Genomic DNA, 19073 nt, shown 5'->3' with positions numbered 1-19073 from the left:
ATTTTCAAGTAACTGTACTTTATTTCTAAACAGCACTAAATGCAGCAAGCATTAGTTCGGGTCATCTTCATCATGTTAATTATGTAAAGATTTAAATTATAAATTAATAACAGTTACTCTTTTTGTTCCTTAGCTTGTGTACAAAGTCAAGGCTAACTGGCTGCTAGATAAAGTGTCACCATGGAGTTATGAGAACAATCATGGGCAAGAAAATGATGCCTTGGAAGGATTTTCTCTCGCCAAATTAAAGGATTGCCTTGCCCAAATAAAGGTAACAGTTAAAGTAGTTATATTTCAAATAAACGAGACAGCCAAGTGATTTTCGATTCATAAGGAAATGGTTGGAGTTGTCAGTTACAATCTCTTACTAGTAGATGGTCTCTTACACTGTAATACTTGTCCTGTCAGCCTAGTCTCATGTTTTTGCTTTGTCCCATACTCAGGACATAATGAACTTTACATCTTATTTATTGCACTGATGTTATTAATGGTCCCGGAGTACACTCACACTTATCCTCTTTGCTCCTGTAAGTGGAGCATAAGGCTGCAAAATAGAATCAAAATATTTGACCACTTTCCTGTTATCTACTTGCTTATACTTACCGGTATCTTTTAAGTTAACAAGATGTTCTTTGGAGTTGCCATTATTTTGAATGCATTTCTTACATCTTATTTCTTACATCTATCCATGGGAAAGTATGTTACACTGTCAGTATACATGTAGTTTTGTGCTTCTATAAATCATCATATGAGTCTGCATGCCACTGCACATCACCTTTGCAAGTTCGCCCATGTTAGCCTAACATGTGGATGAAGCACATTCTCTACTTTTCACTTATGTACCATGACTGGAGAATTATCTGGAATAGGTTTGAAATGTACCTTTATATGACACACCACAGGTCATAAGCATAGTGTGTTCATTTTAGGATGATGAATATGTCTGCAGATGTTGCCTGCAAGCTGCACTCCCTTCTCTTGAGGAAACATTTGATTTGCTAAGCTATGCTAGAAAAAGGGTAAGTCAATACACCAAACCAGCTGTCCTTGGATAATTATTTTAAGGCGCTTTAAGGATGATCAAGGTTGTATTATTGGTTGGAATAGAAACATCATTGTTTCTTGGTAAAAAGGGATGTGAGGTCACAACTGAAACCCAAGCCAAGTTGGAATAGGTCCATTTCACAATTTGGCTTCATAAACTTTAATGACATCCTCATCTTGTTGGAGCAATTAAGGGCTACCTTAACTCCAGGGTCCTCTTCCCTTTTTAATAAAAAAACAACCTATCTTGTCTGCCCCTTTTGTTTGTTCGTTTGTTGGTCTGTTCATTAGTTCTTGGGTTTTGTTTGTTAGTTGGTTGGTTGGTTTGTTGTCATTGACGTTATTGATTAACTTCTTTACATTGCTTACATGTATCTTCCTTTCCTAGATTTCTACTAATAATGGTGTACAGGTACAGAAGGAAGGTCCATGTGGAACACCATCATGTCTGCTGACTGAGGTGAAGATCATACTAAAGCCTAGTCAAACTGCCCCAACTGCTGAACTTTAATCCAAAATCTTTCAGTGTTGTTGGACCTTTGTAGGCAAACAAATGCAACTTGTTGGACCGATATGCACATATGTTGTGTCGAAGTTTCATCCAAAATTTTCCAACAACATCTCCAAACTACAGTTGAGTTCAATTCCTTGTCACACTTAACAGCTAGCCTGCGAGCAGGCTCTCTATTCGGGGGAAACGTGAACATATTATTATTGAACTCCTCGAGCGCCGAAGGCGCGATCCCACGAGTGCCGAAGGCGCGAGTGCGTGGGCGAAGCGAGCCCCCAGAGGGAGAGCCTGCACGCAAGCCATTGAATTTCAAATCCGGCCCCTCGAAATGTGACAACTTGTTGACAACTCGCTACGCTTCCGGTGTCAATATATCGATCGATGGCTCTTCATAGATCGATCGAACGCTCACGCGTTTATTTCGAAAAAAGTTGTAAACAAAGAGAGTGAATGTTCCTGTATCTGCAAGTGTACATTTTTGGTAAAATGTGGAACTGGTAAATAGGTTCGCATGTAAACGGAAAATTTATTTGAAGCGTCAAATCGCGATGGGAGCCGCGGACAAATGATGACAGATGTACGAACAAATTGAAAAACAATTCGCAAAATTGTCTAGTTTGTCCAGCCGTGTGTGCGATTCGTGTCCTCAAAAAAATTAGAAAATCGAACTTAACTAGTGAGCATCACTCTGCGAACGGCATTTGTAAAGCTGCTTTATTCTCCTGCGCGTTTCGTCCGACTGTCGCGGACTTCTCAGCCAATGCAAAATCAACTGCGAACTGACACTCGTAACGCCGGTTAAATCTCGCAAAGCAACACAGTTTAACCCATCGATTGTCCCTCCTTCACCTGGTCTTCAATTATGCTGGAAAGTGGGCATATTACTAAAACGATAGTGTCTGAGAGTCGCTCGTAAACTTTCTTCTCCGCCATTGCCACTGCAAAGAGTTGAAATATGAAGCAATTGCCGTAACCGGTTTGCATATCCGCAAAAACATCTCGTCCTTCTAGAAGACAATTTACTGCATCTTCCTGTTCTTGGTTTAATTTAAGGAGAATCAAGAATCGTTAGAATCAAGCGAAAGTTTCCAAAATTCTTCATGAACGCTGCTGAACGAACTCGCGTACCTATTCACGGACGCCGGCCGTAGTTGATTTGGCTTTGATATGGACTCTGGTTTTACTCACATTAATTGAGCCTGTCATTTTTGACCAATCAGAGTGCTGCGTTCGTGGACGAACGCGCCGGATTTGAAATTCAATGGAGTGCGTGCAGGCTCTCAAACGGAAGTCAAACGGTTTCTCGATAAGGGTAAAACCAAAGACTATGCAGGGACTGCCGCTTTCAATGCCCTATTACCCCTTAGCAGAAGAAGGCTACGGAGAATCAACTTAGAGCATTTAAAATGGACTCACCGTATCAAACGTGATGCACTACACCGTGAAGTCATGAAAACTCTTCGCCGCTTCATTAACGAAGACGACATGGGTTTTGACGAAGCGGCCGAGTCAGCGGTGGAGAAACGGAAATTCCTGTTAAACAGAGTCATGACAAAGAAATTACTCCGCGATGAGCCTGATGATGACGAAGAAGAAGAAGACGAAAGAGAAGAAGAAGTTGAAGCCGCAGTGTGATACAATGATTTAGCCATGCGACTCTTATAAGAAGGTGTGATCGTATGGTTAAACTTATTATTTGTAAGATGTCACACAAGATGGATTGCTCCAACAAATCACCGGAGAGTGACATGTCACGCAAGATGGATTGCTCCAACAAATCACCGGAGAGTGACAAGAAGGCCGTGAGAAAGAGTGCATATCAGAAAAGATATTATGCAGAGAACAAGGAGCGAATCCTGGCCCAGCACAAACAATGGCGTACAAATAATGCTGAGCGCGTCAGCAGTTACCGAAGAAAATACCGTGAAAACAACAGGGAACGGATCAACGAACGATTGAAACAATATTACGCAAAAAACAAGGAACGGATCAATCATTTGAAAGACTCCGCGGTAAAAAGCAAACAGAAAAAGAGCAGAATCGAACACGGGCCCAAGGGCCTGAGAATGTGCAAGTGGAGACGAGGCCCATTCCCGCCGGTCATGTGACAATTTTTTTCTTTAATTGTGAAGCTTTCGTATAAAGCGCTATATAAACAATTTCATTAATATTATTATGTGATTATGTTTTGTGAAATATCAAATGTTGAAGATTCGCCCTATTGGCAAAGACTGGTATTGAATTTCATTGGCAGAGATGCCAGTACCTCGGAGCAAATTGAAAAAGAGAGGTGATCTGGGGATCAATCCATTGGACAAAAAATTCCAGTGTAAACAAAGTTGTTGTCTTGTAAGAATAAAGCTGGACAAAAACATCAAGTGTAAATAACTTTACTGCCTTACAAAAACAAACCATTAACCCATCCAAGCACTGATTGAAAATTGTGAGTGAAGACCCTCAATTTTTATACTCTCGATTCGATTCCAACCCTCCCTCGGTTTGGACAAAAAGGGGGATACCCCCCCCTCCTCCCCTTACCCACTTTCTTATGTTATAAAAGGAAGAGCGATAGCCAGGCACGTCATTCGCAGCGCTCTACCATTGAGATAGTGTCAGGCGAAGGGGGACACCCCCAGCACGCCACTTCTTTGATGACGTCAGATTAAGGGGATCACCCCCTCTTTGACACGTCACTACTTTGATTGCGTCAGGTGAAAAAACATGCGTCGCCTGCAAACAACGGTAACTAAAACACGCTTTGCTCCATCGTGATCCCTCACACTATGTTAAAATTTCCGGTCAATAGGACCCGAGGCACACAATGTAAACAGGTTTTTCGAAAATAAATACTTTGAACATTCTATTTCCGGTTCTTCACTTTGTTCCTTCTTTTTGCGTACAAGAGGAGGATCCCCTCCCACCCCGTATTGTCACGCAACAACAGATTTTGAATTTTTAATTTACAATTTCCGTTGCTATGTCATCACTCGGTTGCTATGGTTTCTCACTTCATCTATAACATTTTTCAAAATAAATACTCTATTTCCGTTTTTCCTTTTCCGGTTTTTCTACTTCCGGTCATCCATCAATTCGGCATTGTGACGTCCTCGTAACATGAAAGCGAGGTTTTAGAGTCTAAACAACCTATGACGTCATCGTAGCATAAAAGCGAGGCTTTAGGCTCTAAACAACCCTCAACACCCGTAGAAGTGAACAGTTGAACTTTGATCCACACATCTGTGATATCATTTTGACCAATCAGCTTGCAGAGTTTGCCATGTTCCAATGCTCAAAGTTTATCGATACTAAGTCGAAACATCTTCGGATCTTCTTCGGAAATCTTCGGGAATCTTCGGGAAATCTTCGGGAATCTTCGGAAATCTTCGGAAATCTTCGGTATTTAGGATCTATATGGGCGTACAAGACTACTCTTATTTTTGAGATACTTCTTGGCTAACAATAATAGCTTAACTAAGTCAAATTACAAATATTTGCTGTGGAAGGGTAGGTATGTAAGAGATTGTACATTTTATTTTCTGCAGGTCCTGGAAGCACTGGATAGACTAGCAACATTTGAGATGGCATTTGGAATTGAAAGCTTTAGGTGTGACACTCCTTGTGACGCAATGTTTGTCATACTTTCATATTGTTGTGGGGCTTAATTAACTGTCACTTCACACTTGTTGTACTTTTTAACCAAAACATAATTATCTTTTTTTCATTACTTTGCAGTGGTACTCAATGGCAGTATTTTGTCTCAGCTGATCTCCTTGTTGAGCTTACAAAATGTCTGCTGTCCAGTAAAGTGACAAGTGCTGTGATAATCTGGAGAAGACACCAGGTAAATTATACCCTGCTTTCAGAAATTCGTTAAATCAAGAAAAGTTTTGGTTGGGATATGGCTCCAAGCCAGTAAAGACTACAGTAATGTACTATCATGAATAGATTGTCTTGCAAAACAAAAGTACTACAGGTGAACTGGAATTAACTGCAGGTGGAGCATCATGGAAGGGGAATTATAGCTTTGTACCATTTCAATTAGTTTTCCCAGCTAATCGAACTCTACATGTTACTGTACACAAGTTCTGGCTCAACTCAACATGTTTATATGGCATTTGTGTGAAATTATAAATCTACTTCTGAGTGACTTTTGTACCACTGTTGACAGATTCAAACAAATAAGTAATGGTGTCCACCATTGTACTTCGTACTTGTAATTGTGACATGCTTTTGCATGATTTACTCTGAGCTCTCCCAAAAGGGGTTGTACCCACGTCGTTCTGCACACTGAGCAGACCCTCTAACACTAAGCTTTAGGAGACTACTAAGAGCTAGATCATATAGCTAGGCATAAGTCTCAAATGTGACAGTTTTCCAGCTTACTGCTGAGAGTAGCTTCTTGTCAGTATACAAAGATTTACCAATATACTTGTTCTTAAATCATTAAACAGTTTAAATCCCAATGTTTTATATATAATACACCTTTGTATCATAGAGTCAATTTATAGCCCAGTTCAGCATAGAAAAACTGGAGTCCCTACTTGGTTCAATATCTCAAGGCTTACCTTCATCCACCATTATTCCCTGGTTACAAGATGACCTTGTGCCATTTGTCAGTAAGGTCCTGCCGCAAGGTCTGGTAAGTTTAACTTTGTGAGTTAAAAAAGCCTTCCTATTGCCATTAGAGGCAAATTTCACCAAGTGAAGTCTAAGTGCTGACTCATTGATGTCTTGAGGTTTTGGATGTTTGAGAGAAGTAAAAAAAAAACATTTATATCCAATCCCACAAACCATCTCTCATTGCAGACAGAGGTGAATGTAGGTATAAACTAGTGCCTGTATGGAACTCTGCACTAGAGAGCCAAATTTGGTGGAGAAATTGATGGAACTCAACAGAGCACTGAGTTGAACTCGGCAGAGAACTAAGTCAAGTTTTTCATTAAGTCCTATCAATGGTTAAGTGAACAATCTACAGACGTGGACTTAAGCTCAATTTATTTATCATAACTCTTTTTTAATGAGACACAAAGCTCCCTTTTTTCTAATTAACTTTATGTCAGTTATCTGTCGATAATTAAAATTATGCCATTTTAGGCAGTCCTGCAAAGCAGACAAGATACTCTTAAAATATAGATAAACCTTGTTAAGTTTTTAGTGGCGAACAAATTTGGAACCTTGTGCCATTAACAAAACTTTTCCTGAATGCATTGTCAACCTTAGTCATACATACATGGTTTTGATGAAAGAAAGTAATTGTACTTACAGTGAAGGTAAAGAGGCTTTAAAAACCTTTGCTAAAAAATGATGGACCATCACAGTCAACTTCCACTCTTACAAACACGTTTGGGACCAAATTTGGTGACCGTATTAGAGAAGTCTGTAATGTGGGAAGTTGTTTTCAGTAATTTTTCTTAACCTGGACTTTGACTCCTGTCTGTAATAGTGAAGTGTCTGTAAGGCAGGGGTGACTGTAGGGCATCACTACATAATGCATTAATTTTGCTTTCTCACCTATGTTGTATTTTTGTGTATTCAGAGGATGTTGGCCAGTTGGCTGGAACAAAGAGCAAGAAATATGGAGCTTTCAGAAAAGGTCAGGAATTGACACCTTACTCAAACTATAACAAAATCGTACAATCTGATTGGTCACCCTCAGGCCTGATTTTTTTTCTTTCGGTTTATGCAGCTTGCTTGTAACTGGACAGTGTCACTGCACAGTGTACACTTATGTATGTAATTGATAGCCTGCGTAGGCTTTGTTGGAGTTTAAAGTGAAGTGCGCTCAAGCAAGTGGCAAAGCTGCGAGAGGCTTGGGGAAGAGGAGTTGAAAAACCGCCTGCCCTCTTCCTCCCCAAGCCCCTTGCGGCTCCGTCACTTGTTGTTGCCGCTTCGCCGCTTGCTTGTGGGTGCCTTAAACCCCAACAAAACCCCCAGCTAAGCAGGCTACCCCACAGATCACTCATATGAAATCTTGCACACCTAATTCTCTCCTATTACCATTAGTATAACATTATTCGTTGGGTTCACCAACCTAGGTTACCTTCAACTTGTAATTAGGACTTTGTTTGTCTATCAACACTATAAAACCATTTTTATCTAAACCCATGTCATTTTGTTTTAGGAGGGTTGGCCACAAAACGCTCTGCAACTTGCTAGTGTTCTTCTGTCAGCATCAAAGACTGTATCAGGGAGTGCTTCAGGAAGAGGACTTGCCACACCAGCACAGTTTGTTGACCAAGTACTTAACCTAAATATTAGCGTTTTGTCTCATGTTATAAATACATGATCATTATCAGAATTGATGTGCAGTGGCTTGTGTTATGGTTCATTACGTCATACTATATTATGTATTGCCAGGATGTGAGCCTGCGACCTTGTACACGTGCTAGAATACAGCTTTGAGTTTGGCCATCTTGTGTGTTGTTGTTGTTGTTGCATTTCTCCCTCGAAAACATAACAGCTTGCATTTCCATAAGACTTTTTATAACTGGTATCATTTATGTGAAATCCATTTAACAATTTGCTTTTTGCTTCTGTTGGTTAGCTGCAGCTGCAAAGAAGCCTCAAAACCTGATACATTGAGCTTACCAACAGTAGTTGTCCCAAAGTCGTTTTAGGTTCTTTGGGTGCTTGGAATCCTTTCAGATACTGACTCTGAAGTTCCTTCTCTGTACAAACTGCTTTGCAACGGCTAACAACAGGTTTTTACTATCTATATTTTATGTTTTAGGTCTGCGGTCTTCCTGCAACAGCAAGAACTCTTTTAAATAATGGAAGAAACAGCTTGGTATGGTTATTAATTGAGAAGATTATCGTTTAGACTTTGACAGTGGCAATTTCTCAGTCTCTAGTGTGGCATTTACAATACACACATAGTGCATTAACAAATTCCTTTATTTTTTAGCAATTAAATTACTCAAAACTTTAAAATGTCATAATTTTTTATTTTTCCTTGCAAAGTACTTACCAGTGTACGTTATTTGTCACATTCAATGGCAACAATTTCAGACAATACAAATTGTTCATGAACTTAAAACATTGAGTAACAAGTAAAAAATTAATCTTCTCCATCCCCCTCCTTCCACTTCTTTCACCTCCCTTTCCTTCTAGTTGGCCTGGAAAGGGAACTGTAGAAATTAATAATCATTATAATCACTTAAATATGGGTTTAATCTCAAATTATGCTAAGAATCTCAACAATTTTGAACAAACTGAAGACTCTCGATAGTCTTGCTACCCAGTGTTGACATTCATTTTGTATGTCCATCTATCTTTCAGAATGTTGACGATGAATTAGCTAGCCTGATGAACATGGTGCAGCAGCTGACCGATCTTGTTGACCTGCACAACAAATATTGCTGTAAAATAACACTTGCTGAATTCTCTCAGGTGTTGTAACAGTTTCCTTGTTGTTTCAAATTATAATGGAAAAGGGGAAAAAAAGGGGAGAAAAGACGCGGACATAGAAACAGCTGAGTTCTACTAAGTCAGTTATAGTGAATTATGAATTTCTGTGACAATTTTTGTTCCTGGTAACTGTAGTTGCTGTAAGTTGAATTTTTTCACATTGGTGTGAAAATTCCTACTGGTCTTCTAGTGTAGCAGTTGCTATTGTTTGGGGGCTAGGGGCATTGTTCTTGTTGTTTGTTCTATTGTTCTCTCAAATAGTAGCAAGCAATTCATAATCATGGGAGACCTTCCGAGATCTGCTACCCAACCCATTTTTACTTGTAGGCACTTTCTGATCTGCCACATGTTTTTTACTTTCATTCCCTGGTTCTAGGAAACCACTGCTACCATTGTGTTTCGCCTGCTGGACCGTGTGGTGGCTGCTGAACTCATACCAAATGCCATTGCAAAGTACATAGCTCCTTATATGGCCCATCACAGCCTTGATAGGGACACCATGCTTTTGCAGTACATAGAGGTAAAGAAAATGGGAGTTTTCTTTAATAATAAAAATTATAGGAAAAATATAGGGACTGAATAGAAAAGTTATTTTGAGGACAGGCATTTGTAGAACACGGGGTGGGCTTGCAAGCAGTAGCAAACTGTGAGATTCATCTATTTAGATTACATGCTGTTCGTTTCATTGTGTGCTTCATATATCATTTTATTCATGTACATTACTTATGACCCTATTTGTTTCATGGGACCTGCTGAACTTACAATATGATATTACTCCCAATATGTGGCTTCATAGGTCAGTTAGCAGAGCATCACTGGGATAACACAGTTTTTTTCTCTTGAGTGGGGGGTGGGGAGAATCTTGTCGAAGCTCTGATGTTTTCCAGGCTACTTTACAAAGGCAATCAATTGCAGGCAATTGAAGCAATTGCATAAATTTTATTCATCAATATTGGTCGCCCGTCAGAAACAAAAGATTTATTGAAAGTCAGATTTCAAATTTCAAGTACAATGCCAATTTGGATCTTATGTTGTTACATGATTGTTTCTTTAGTTTGTTACTTGAGAATCATTTTTTTTGTGATAACTTGGTGAGCTTTAGTTCTCTCATTGTGCTCTGTTTCTTAGGACTTGTTTAACAGGAGTGCTGGCTTCTATTCAGCGTTGTCTAACTCGTTATGGGAAGCCAGAGTTATTGCAGTCATTTCTTGCATCAAAGAGAAAGAGGTTAGATGAAACGTTTTCTGTACCTAGAGTGAATGATTTACTTAGATCAACCTCTGAGAAACACTCAAATTTTGGAATGTACAAACTTGAATTTACCCAAGAACACAATGTAGTATCCACACATGGCCTGAACCCAGAGCACTCAATCCGGAATCAGGCACACTAACCATTCGGCCAGTCCAGGAATGTCGCTAAGGGCCAGCTGCCGGCTAATTTAACTGGCTGAATAGAACTTAAATCCGGCTGCAATTTCACATGAAAACAAAGAGTTAGGTGTAAACTTTTAGAGCTGCCAAGGCCAGAAAAGCCAGCTGGGCTTGCTGATGAGCCGGCTTAGTGTTTTCTTAGCTACATCTCTGCCAGTCTGCACCTCTTACAAACATGAACCAATGATGGGAAGTTGCAAACTGGTATCTAACTCAGGGTCTGTCCATGTATATGGCTTATCTGACCTCATGTTTATCAGTTCGCCAAAAAGTTACCATAAATTTGGTGGATGGATGGCCTTTAAAAGCTCAATAAGTTACCGTACATGGACTACTATCTTTGGAAAGGGGTTCTCAAAAGGTAGGGTGGGGGGGGGGGGGGCAATGCGTATGTTGATGTAAGTCAGTTCAAATTTTTTCTGATTTACAACTCAACACTTTTTCCTTTTAGTTTTTTTTTGTGCTCATTAACTCTCTTTTCTATCCAGATTCGTTGCAAAGCTACTTTAGAGGTAATGCGCCATGCCATGATTCCTTGGAGTGATAGTGTTGAGAAACTGGTTACTGAGTTCATGGCAGCCTATCCAAAGTAGGTACCCATGACATGACTGTTATATATATTAATGATATGATGATGGTGATGATGATGATGATGATGATTTCAACAGGGACCGTATTCAATAGCAATGCTCTCAATATTGTCATTTAGGATTTTTACAGATATTTGTCAAATAGGCAAAGGTTTTCTTTTATTAACATTTTCTTCCTCTGCTTATTGTAGTTTCATTCAAAAGCTTTTGCTAACACGTTTTGTTGTAAAAAGCACATATTTGTTATCTCAACAGTGACATGGACCTTAAAGAACAGTATCGACTTGTTGAGCTTAAAAAGATGCTATCTCAGTATGGAATGAGAAGCTTTCATGTGTCATATGCCGCACGGGCAAAGGTAAAAAAGATTATTTGTATGCAAGATACCATAACTTGAATGTATCAAGTGCATTTATAATGGTTGAATTTACAACCCTGAAAAGAAGGCCCATGCAATAAAGAGCCAACCATATTAAGAGAAAATGGTCATGTGGTACACCTCTACTGGACACTTATCTACCTATTCATTAGAAATCTTGAGCCAATGTTTGTTGACTTTTCATTCCAGGCAATAGCCAGGTACATTCTAACAAGGGACCAGCCAACTGTGATGGAGGATGCGTTAAAGGTAACTAAACAGACATGTACTGTCCTATGTTTCTGCGAGGTACTTGGTGAGCTTTTGTTGTTAGGTTGTTTTGTGCTGTTAACGACCAACATACATTTATGACTGATTTTCTTAACCTATGTCTAAGCTCTTCAAGTTTCATTGCAAAAGCCCCAAAAATGCCACAACACAAATTTTCACCTGACGTTCCAGAGAGATTGTTAATGTTGCTTATCAACTTCTTAATCTATTGTGCAAGTTTGCAGGGTAATTGCTTGCTCAGAAAACAGCATTTATCCTCGACCCCCCCTAAAAACCCGAAAAACAAACAACACCCCCACGCCAAACAAAAGTTGACTGTATTTGATTATAGCCAGCTGAGGCAAGACCTTACCCTAGCTACTACATGAACCCAGTAGTACACGAAGATACGTACTATTATCTAATAATTGCTTTTCTACCTTACAGGTGGTTACGTCTTACAGTCATGTCACAGAAGATGAGGCCTATGCCTTTCGACTTCAAAAGTTATGTCTTGAGGACAAGGTACACAACTAAAACAGTTGTCATTCGAAAATGGTTTTTACAATGCCTTGGCAGTGGTTGTCATTTTGTTTGTCTGCCCGTTGATGTTGATAAGGTAGAGGGAGTTTTTACGCCCAGCAAGACTGCAGTCCCAGAAGGCCTTGTTGGTATTGCAAGGTACACACAGGAAAGTTGCTCTAACAAAACCATGTGCTTCGCAAGAAAATGAAAATAAACATCCATATGGCTTCATCTGTTTACCTAATATGATAAAATAATGAATGATATTATATTTGTTACAGGTTCCAGCCTGTTTGGAACTACTGGAGTCACTTCCATTGCAGCAGGCAGAAAGATATGCTCATGAATTGGTCACGTGGCTGTGTGGAATTTTAGAGGAAGACCAAAGTGATGAACAGGTTAGACTGACTAATTTTATGTTTTGCCATTTTTGTATTATTTATAGTTATATCCGTCCTTATGCATAAGGTGGAGTTTAGGCCTCACTTCCTTTCTCCAGCTTAGAAACCAGGCTATTCCTTTTTTTGATAATTGAAAATTTTCAATAGCTGTGAATGACATCAACTAAATAAATGTTAGAAAATGAATTGATTCGTTTTTTCAACATTTTTTTTCAAACCAACGTAACATTTTTAAATTTTTATGGATCAACCTGGTTACAAGGCCACATCTAGTTTTGTCCAAAGTATCCCTAGAATTAAAAAAAACAAAGTTATTATAATTAACATGATGTAGCCTTTTATCTACATATTCTACTCTATTGTTCTCACTTATTTTTTGGCTGATTCCCACATTGTATGTTATAAGGTATTGTCTACCCACATGTCGGCTACAGTGAAAACTGAGGATTGCCGAGGTGTGACCAGATGGCCATCGTGTGTCGCATGTTTTTCTTCTTCCCCTCCTCCCTCTCTGCTTATCCACATCTTATTGATGCCAAGTGGATTAGGTTTGGTAGATACTCTGCCCCTCTATCCTACCTATTACATAATTCTTCTCTTCTGAATGTGCCAGAAGGATCAGAGTTTGCTAGATGGTCTGCTTCTTTTTCCTTCCCCTGCTAAGTTTTTACTCTGACTGTTGGCAGAAAGATCAGACTTTGGCATATGCTCTGCTTCTCTTTACTTCCCCCTCTTGTGTGCCTTCTCTTGCGTCCTCACCCTGGTACACAAGAGAAGACACAGATGCTGGATAGATCAATATTTCCTTCATGTTCTTCCCTTGCTCTTTCCTCCAACTTTCATCTCCTCGGACTTACGTCAGGAGGATCAGGGTTTGCAAGATGCTTTGGTTCCTGTTCTTTCTCCTCCTGAGTGTCTTAGCCTCTGACTGCTTTCAGATGAAACAGGGCTCTTCTTACTTCCTATCTTGTGCTTCCACTCTGACTGGTGGCAAAAGGATTAGGGTTTGCTTGTTGCTTTGCCTCTTGTTCCTTCCTCTCACTGTGCCTTCAGTTTGATTGATGCCAGGAGGATGATTGTTAGATGCTCTGGTTTTCCTTTCTTTTTCCTCCTGTGTGCATCAGCCTGTGATTGATGTTGGATGGGTCAGGGTCTGCTACATGTTCTGCCTCTTGGTTCTTCCTCCCACATGTTTCTGCTCTGACTGATGCCAGGGGGGACAAGGGTTTGCTAGATGCTCTGCTTCTTGTTCCTTACGCCGCTATGTGTCTGCTTTGACTAATGCCAGAAGGATTAGGGTTTGCTAGATGCCCATGTTCTCTTTCCTTCCTCCTTCTGAGTATCTCAGCCTCTGAATAAAGCTGGGTGAATCAGGGTTTGCTCCATGTTTTGCCTCTTGTTCCTTCCTCACTCTGACTGATGTCAGATGGACGAGGGTTGCTAGATGCTCTTGTTCTCTTTCCTTCCTCCTTCTGAGTATCTCAGCCTCCAAATGAAGTTGGGTGAATCAGGGTTTGCTCCATGTTCTTCCTCTTGTCCCTTCCCCGCTCTGACTGATGCCAGAAGGATGAGGGTTGCTAGATGCTCTGGTTCTCTTTCCTTCCTCCTCATGAGTGGCAGCCTTAGAATGATGCCAGATTGCTCCAGGGTTGCTACATGTTCTGTTCTTGATCCTTCCTCTTGTTGCTCTTTTTATCTGACTGATTGTAGAACGATATGGGTTTGCTTCATGCTCTGCTTCTTGTTCCTTTCTTCTGCTATGCTTCCCCTCAGACTGATGCCGGAAGGATCAGGGTCTGGTAAATTTATTTTTCTTCTTCTTTCTTCTATGTGTCTCAGCCTCTGATTGATGGCAAATGCATCAGGGATTGTAACATGTTCTGCCTCTTGTTCCTTCCCTCCACCCCGTGCTTTTCATGTGACGAATGCCAGCCCTAGATGCTCTGCTTTTTGTTCCTTTCTTCTGCTATACTTCCCTTTAGATAATGCCAGAATGATCAGGGTTTGCTACATGTTCTGTCCGCTGTTCCTTCCTCCCACTTTGCAACAGCTCTGACAAGTAGAAGGGTTTAGGGTTGGAAGGTGTTTTGGTTCTCTTTCCTTCTATCTTCCACTTGTCTCAGTCTATTATAATTGATATTGGACCGATCAGGGATTGTTCTGTCTCTTGTTCCTTCGATCCTCTTGCTATGCCTCTGCCCTGCCTGACAGCAAAAGGATCAGGGTTTGCTACATGTTCTGTTTTCTGTTCCTTTCTTGGGCAGTGCTTCCCCTCAGAATGATGCCTCCACTCTAACTGATGCCAGAAAGATTAAGGTTTGCTAGATGCTCAGCCTCTACTTCTTGCTTCTCCTCTGACTGGTTCCAGAAGACCAGGTGTTGTTTGGAACTTTAGTTTTTCGTTTCTCTATTCTCTTTCTCTTTATTCCTGATTCTTGTCTGTGTTGTATGCTATTTAGGGGGGAGATGCTCTGCCTCTTGCTTCTTTAATTGTATTGAGCCTGAATGGTAAATATACTAAGTTAATATCAAACATTTAGGAATGCAATTCAGAGAAGATAGTTGCAGCCCAAGCAGGAGTTGCAGTCTTGAAGTTTATGAAAAAGCATGGTAAGTCTCTAAATAATCTAAATAAGCCATTTAAAATTCAATATATTGTTGCAAACGTTTAATCTTTATTTGTGGCAATGTTGCTATTTTCTTCACACATTTTTGTATGTGAACCTATTGTTCTATTAGTAATTTTAGTGTATGAGTTTTCTCTCTCATGATTTTTAGATCTCTCCTCAATTATTGAAGTGGATGATTCTCTTTCTACACTTCAAATGATCTCTGCCCTTCAGGTGAGAGTTGTTTCATCTTACAGTCTGAGTCCAAAGAAATTTAAATCAGATCCTGCCCTTTGTACAAGGTCATACTTAGATCCACCAAGACTTTTCACTAGCATTTTACATGACAAGTCGTGTAATGGTCTCTACCAATAGGCTATTGAAGGTTTGGATCCACTAGCCCAGAGGACAAAATCACTAGCACCAGACAGTTAAAAATTGTGCAAGTGTTGGGGACTTCATTTCAGGCATTTTTGCAACATCATATTTTCACGTTTTCGGTGCTACAATATTTTTAAATTCACACACTTCAAGTTCATTTTCTTCATCTGGAGAGAGCATTATTCTCTTTATCACATTAAATGCATTCCTCCAATGAAAAAAGTATAACAATTTCTTTTCTATAATAATAATAATGATAATAATAATAATAATAATTTATTTCTAGCACATTTCATCAAAAATCTCAATTCTCATAGAAGTAATAAAAATATTTAAAATAACAATAGGATGATAAAATATAAATTCATTAAAATTCTAAAATTCATTATATTAAAAAACTAAACTTCATATTAAATACTAAGGTCATTATAAAATTCATAAATTCATTATAAAATACTAAAATTCATTAAAAATACTAAAGATCACATTATTCTATATTGGCCAGCTTTCTTATTTGGAATCTTTGTTTTGTAGGATGAAATTGCAACAAAATAGGTTAGGTGGGCGAGTTCATTGCTGCGGAAAATTGCTCTTCCAAAATTGTCGGGAAATAATTTTTCCTATTAATCACAAAATTCTACTTACTCCAGGCCTGTATCTACCCCTAATTTTATTTTTCCTTTCAGAGAGAATTTTCCATATTTTTGTCTGTTGAGGAGTACCAGATTCCTGATGTCAGGAATGGGCTATTTGAACAATATCTCCAGAGATATTTAGGGTACAATGAAGAGAAGGATTGTGATGATGAAGATGAAAAGGTAACTAGTTTATTTGATTATTATGTAACACTGAACAGAAATGACCAACAACTTGATCTCCTCTTTGACTGGTGCAAGAATATTTTTTTCCGCTATAAGATGAGTGAGGTGGCATCCTCGGAGTGCCAGGGGCAGTTAGTGGGGGCGAGGGGGAGCCTGAACAGTAAAAAAAAATCGGCAAAGAAAAGTAAAGAACAGGGTTAAGAGCGCCTGGGAACAAAATCTTCCTGGACCAGTTCCAAACAGTCAGAGTTGTTCTGGCTTCTGATTGGTCCCACTAAACCTTTGTTTTTCTTGCCTAACAAGCAGCAAGGCTAGGAGTCGTTTCGTGTGCTCTTCACTTTTCTTTGCTGAATTTTTGTTTCACCCATTTAGTCTTTCCCTTCCCACCCCCACTAACTGCCCCAGGGTCTCCAAGGATGAGTGAGGTGACATGGTGGCCTTTTATTCAGTGCACCAGACATGTTTTGAGTAAGACACTTTACTCACATAGTACTGGCCAACTGTTAGGGCAACCCGACAACATGCTGGAGGGCTGCCTGCAATTTACTAGAAAGCCATCCAGCAAAGTGCAGTCACTCCTGAGCCACTTGGCTTGTCTCTTCATTCTTTGGATTGAAACGGACTAGAAAGACGCTTTTAATGGCAATGGCAAAACCCAAAAATAATTTGAAACCTGATGCAAGTCACTAAGTAATTATATGCAGGCATGCAAGCCATGTAGTTTTATCACACCATATCTCAGTACTGAATTCTTTGAAATTCAGCTGCAATTTGACTATGACTCCACTTGAAATGAGGCATTTTCCTGATTGTCTTGAGGTCAAGAGTTAACATGAGAAGCCAGCTACTAACTGTTGCCAACAGTATCAAATCCTCACCAAGACTAGCTGATGTAATGAAACCACCCCTCCCCCTATTAGACATAGCAAATACAGCTGAAGCAAAAGAATTGTGTGTTAGGTTATGCTACCACTGACTATTGCATGTCCAGCTGGCCTTTATGTATGTATTTGATTTTTCATAGAGGGATCTACAAAAGATTGGCAGTGAGGTATTATCCGGGGCAAAAGATGTGAATTTGACAAAGCTTTTCAGGTATCTGGCCATCAGTAGACATTGAACATTTCATTTGAGGGCAGTGCACAGCACATTTTGTATTTTAACACAGTATGTCTAAACATTGTACTTGGTACCCATGCAAACAGCTGTTAGCAGTTACCTCCTACCAATTATTTTATTATGTCCACAATGTCTAAGAGCAAAATTATTTACTGACGTTTTAAATTTGAGGGTGTTAGGAATGTAAACAGGGCTTGATCTTTTGATCTCTTCTTGGGTGCCCTTTGCCTTTCAAGTACTTTATGGAAATGTTCATGTGTTTGGAGCTATTTACAACACAGAACTTATTACCCAACCCAAATAGCTGATAAGCACATTGATAGGAAATGTCTATCACATCATTTAGCAGTGCATATGTGAAACTGGATGGAAAAGAATTGTAAAATGTAAACGTTGTTGGTAGCTTCGAGACATGCCACTGAAACAGAAGAAGTGGTATTTTAAATGAACATAACATGGTTAAAAATCCCAACTGGCAGGAGGCAGACCAGTTGGCTATATGCAAAGGGAGGATTTGACTCGGTATCACCAATAACAAATCAGGTTGGGTTGTGGCAGGGTGGAGGGCTTGACCACAGAACCTCTGGATTACAACACCAGCACCCTCAACTACCTGGCCATACTGCTTCCTTGACAATGAAGCTATGATTTCCGTGTTCTTTAAACTTTGAGAGAATTATGAACTCATCTTTGCAGACTTGGCGAGCTTGTTGGGGTATCAAGGGAAGAGGTGAGACTGAAGTTAATGTTGAAAGCACTGTCCAGAGGAGATGTATCCTATGCTCTAGATATGTGCAGGTATGTTGAATCAAAAAAATTTATATTAAAAAAAGGGAAAACGGAAAACAGAAAAAACTACTGACAAACAAGCGGCCCTCGGATTACAAAGAAAAGTAAATAATTTAGAGCCTCTTGAAGAAATAAAATATATGCTAGACCTACTATACCTGTAAGTATTAATTTTATAAAAAAACCCTGTAACCTGTACAGAAGACTTCTCATTACCCTCAAACCATTACTATGTCGACCTCTTACTTATGTCTTGAAAGCATATTCACATTTTTCACTAAGGCTAAAGTAGTAGAAGAACAACCACCGTCATGGTTAACCGACATTTTATATACCTGGTTATTTTTTTTGTTCTTAGGGAGCTAATAGAAAGAGCTCCATGTGAATCAACTGCATGCACACTGTACAAAGTAGCCCTCAATCTTTGTGAGAAGCTAGCTGAAGGAGATTCCCTGGTTACTGACAAGAACAAAAATGTGTATGATGTGACACACACCATTCACCAGCTTCTATGCCAAGCCTCAACACACTGTTCACCTGGTATGTACACCTCACAGAAAAAAAGGCAGAAATATGAGGTTACCCCTAGACAGTGACTGCCTTTTTATAGTTATATTGACTGACTGTTTGTAATGGGACTGTGTATCACATTTTTCATGGAGGTACCTTGGAAAATAAGATATAAACGTAGCTTTGACTAATCGGCCTCAAAATAAGTAAAAAGCTGCCAATAACTATTTGAATGTACTCATGGAACAGTGCAGCTGTATTTTGTTGAAAACCAGCATCCAGCTATGAGCTTTAGTGGTTTTGTG

At 39.5% G+C, this 19073-nt stretch overlaps 1 protein-coding gene across 3 annotated transcripts in view; it reads left to right on the top strand.

The window, feature by feature from the left end:
* The window catches only part of LOC144637269 (kinetochore-associated protein 1-like), an 81159-nt gene that overhangs the window by 15109 nt on the left and 46977 nt on the right, over nucleotides 1-19073 (top strand). For all 3 annotated transcript variants that reach the window (XM_078496394.1, XM_078496395.1, XM_078496396.1), the window contains 23 exons: nucleotides 134-271; nucleotides 930-1019; nucleotides 1433-1504; nucleotides 5098-5159; nucleotides 5288-5396; nucleotides 6051-6194; nucleotides 7092-7148; nucleotides 7677-7793; nucleotides 8286-8342; nucleotides 8834-8944; nucleotides 9339-9482; nucleotides 10091-10189; nucleotides 10884-10984; nucleotides 11241-11343; nucleotides 11554-11613; nucleotides 12061-12138; nucleotides 12420-12536; nucleotides 15080-15149; nucleotides 15318-15382; nucleotides 16216-16347; nucleotides 17375-17445; nucleotides 18166-18267; nucleotides 18617-18798. In XM_078496394.1, the coding sequence (XP_078352520.1) occupies nucleotides 134-271; nucleotides 930-1019; nucleotides 1433-1504; nucleotides 5098-5159; nucleotides 5288-5396; nucleotides 6051-6194; nucleotides 7092-7148; nucleotides 7677-7793; nucleotides 8286-8342; nucleotides 8834-8944; nucleotides 9339-9482; nucleotides 10091-10189; nucleotides 10884-10984; nucleotides 11241-11343; nucleotides 11554-11613; nucleotides 12061-12138; nucleotides 12420-12536; nucleotides 15080-15149; nucleotides 15318-15382; nucleotides 16216-16347; nucleotides 17375-17445; nucleotides 18166-18267; nucleotides 18617-18798 (2281 nt within the window). The remainder of the gene's footprint in view (nucleotides 1-133; nucleotides 272-929; nucleotides 1020-1432; nucleotides 1505-5097; nucleotides 5160-5287; nucleotides 5397-6050; nucleotides 6195-7091; nucleotides 7149-7676; nucleotides 7794-8285; nucleotides 8343-8833; nucleotides 8945-9338; nucleotides 9483-10090; nucleotides 10190-10883; nucleotides 10985-11240; nucleotides 11344-11553; nucleotides 11614-12060; nucleotides 12139-12419; nucleotides 12537-15079; nucleotides 15150-15317; nucleotides 15383-16215; nucleotides 16348-17374; nucleotides 17446-18165; nucleotides 18268-18616; nucleotides 18799-19073) is intronic.

Source organism: Oculina patagonica, chromosome 13 (assembly GCF_052425735.1).
Source record: "Oculina patagonica isolate OP01 chromosome 13, crgOcupat, whole genome shotgun sequence".
Taxonomy (NCBI): domain Eukaryota; kingdom Metazoa; phylum Cnidaria; class Anthozoa; order Scleractinia; family Oculinidae; genus Oculina; species Oculina patagonica.
This window is presented reverse-complemented; position numbering and strand designations above follow the sequence as displayed.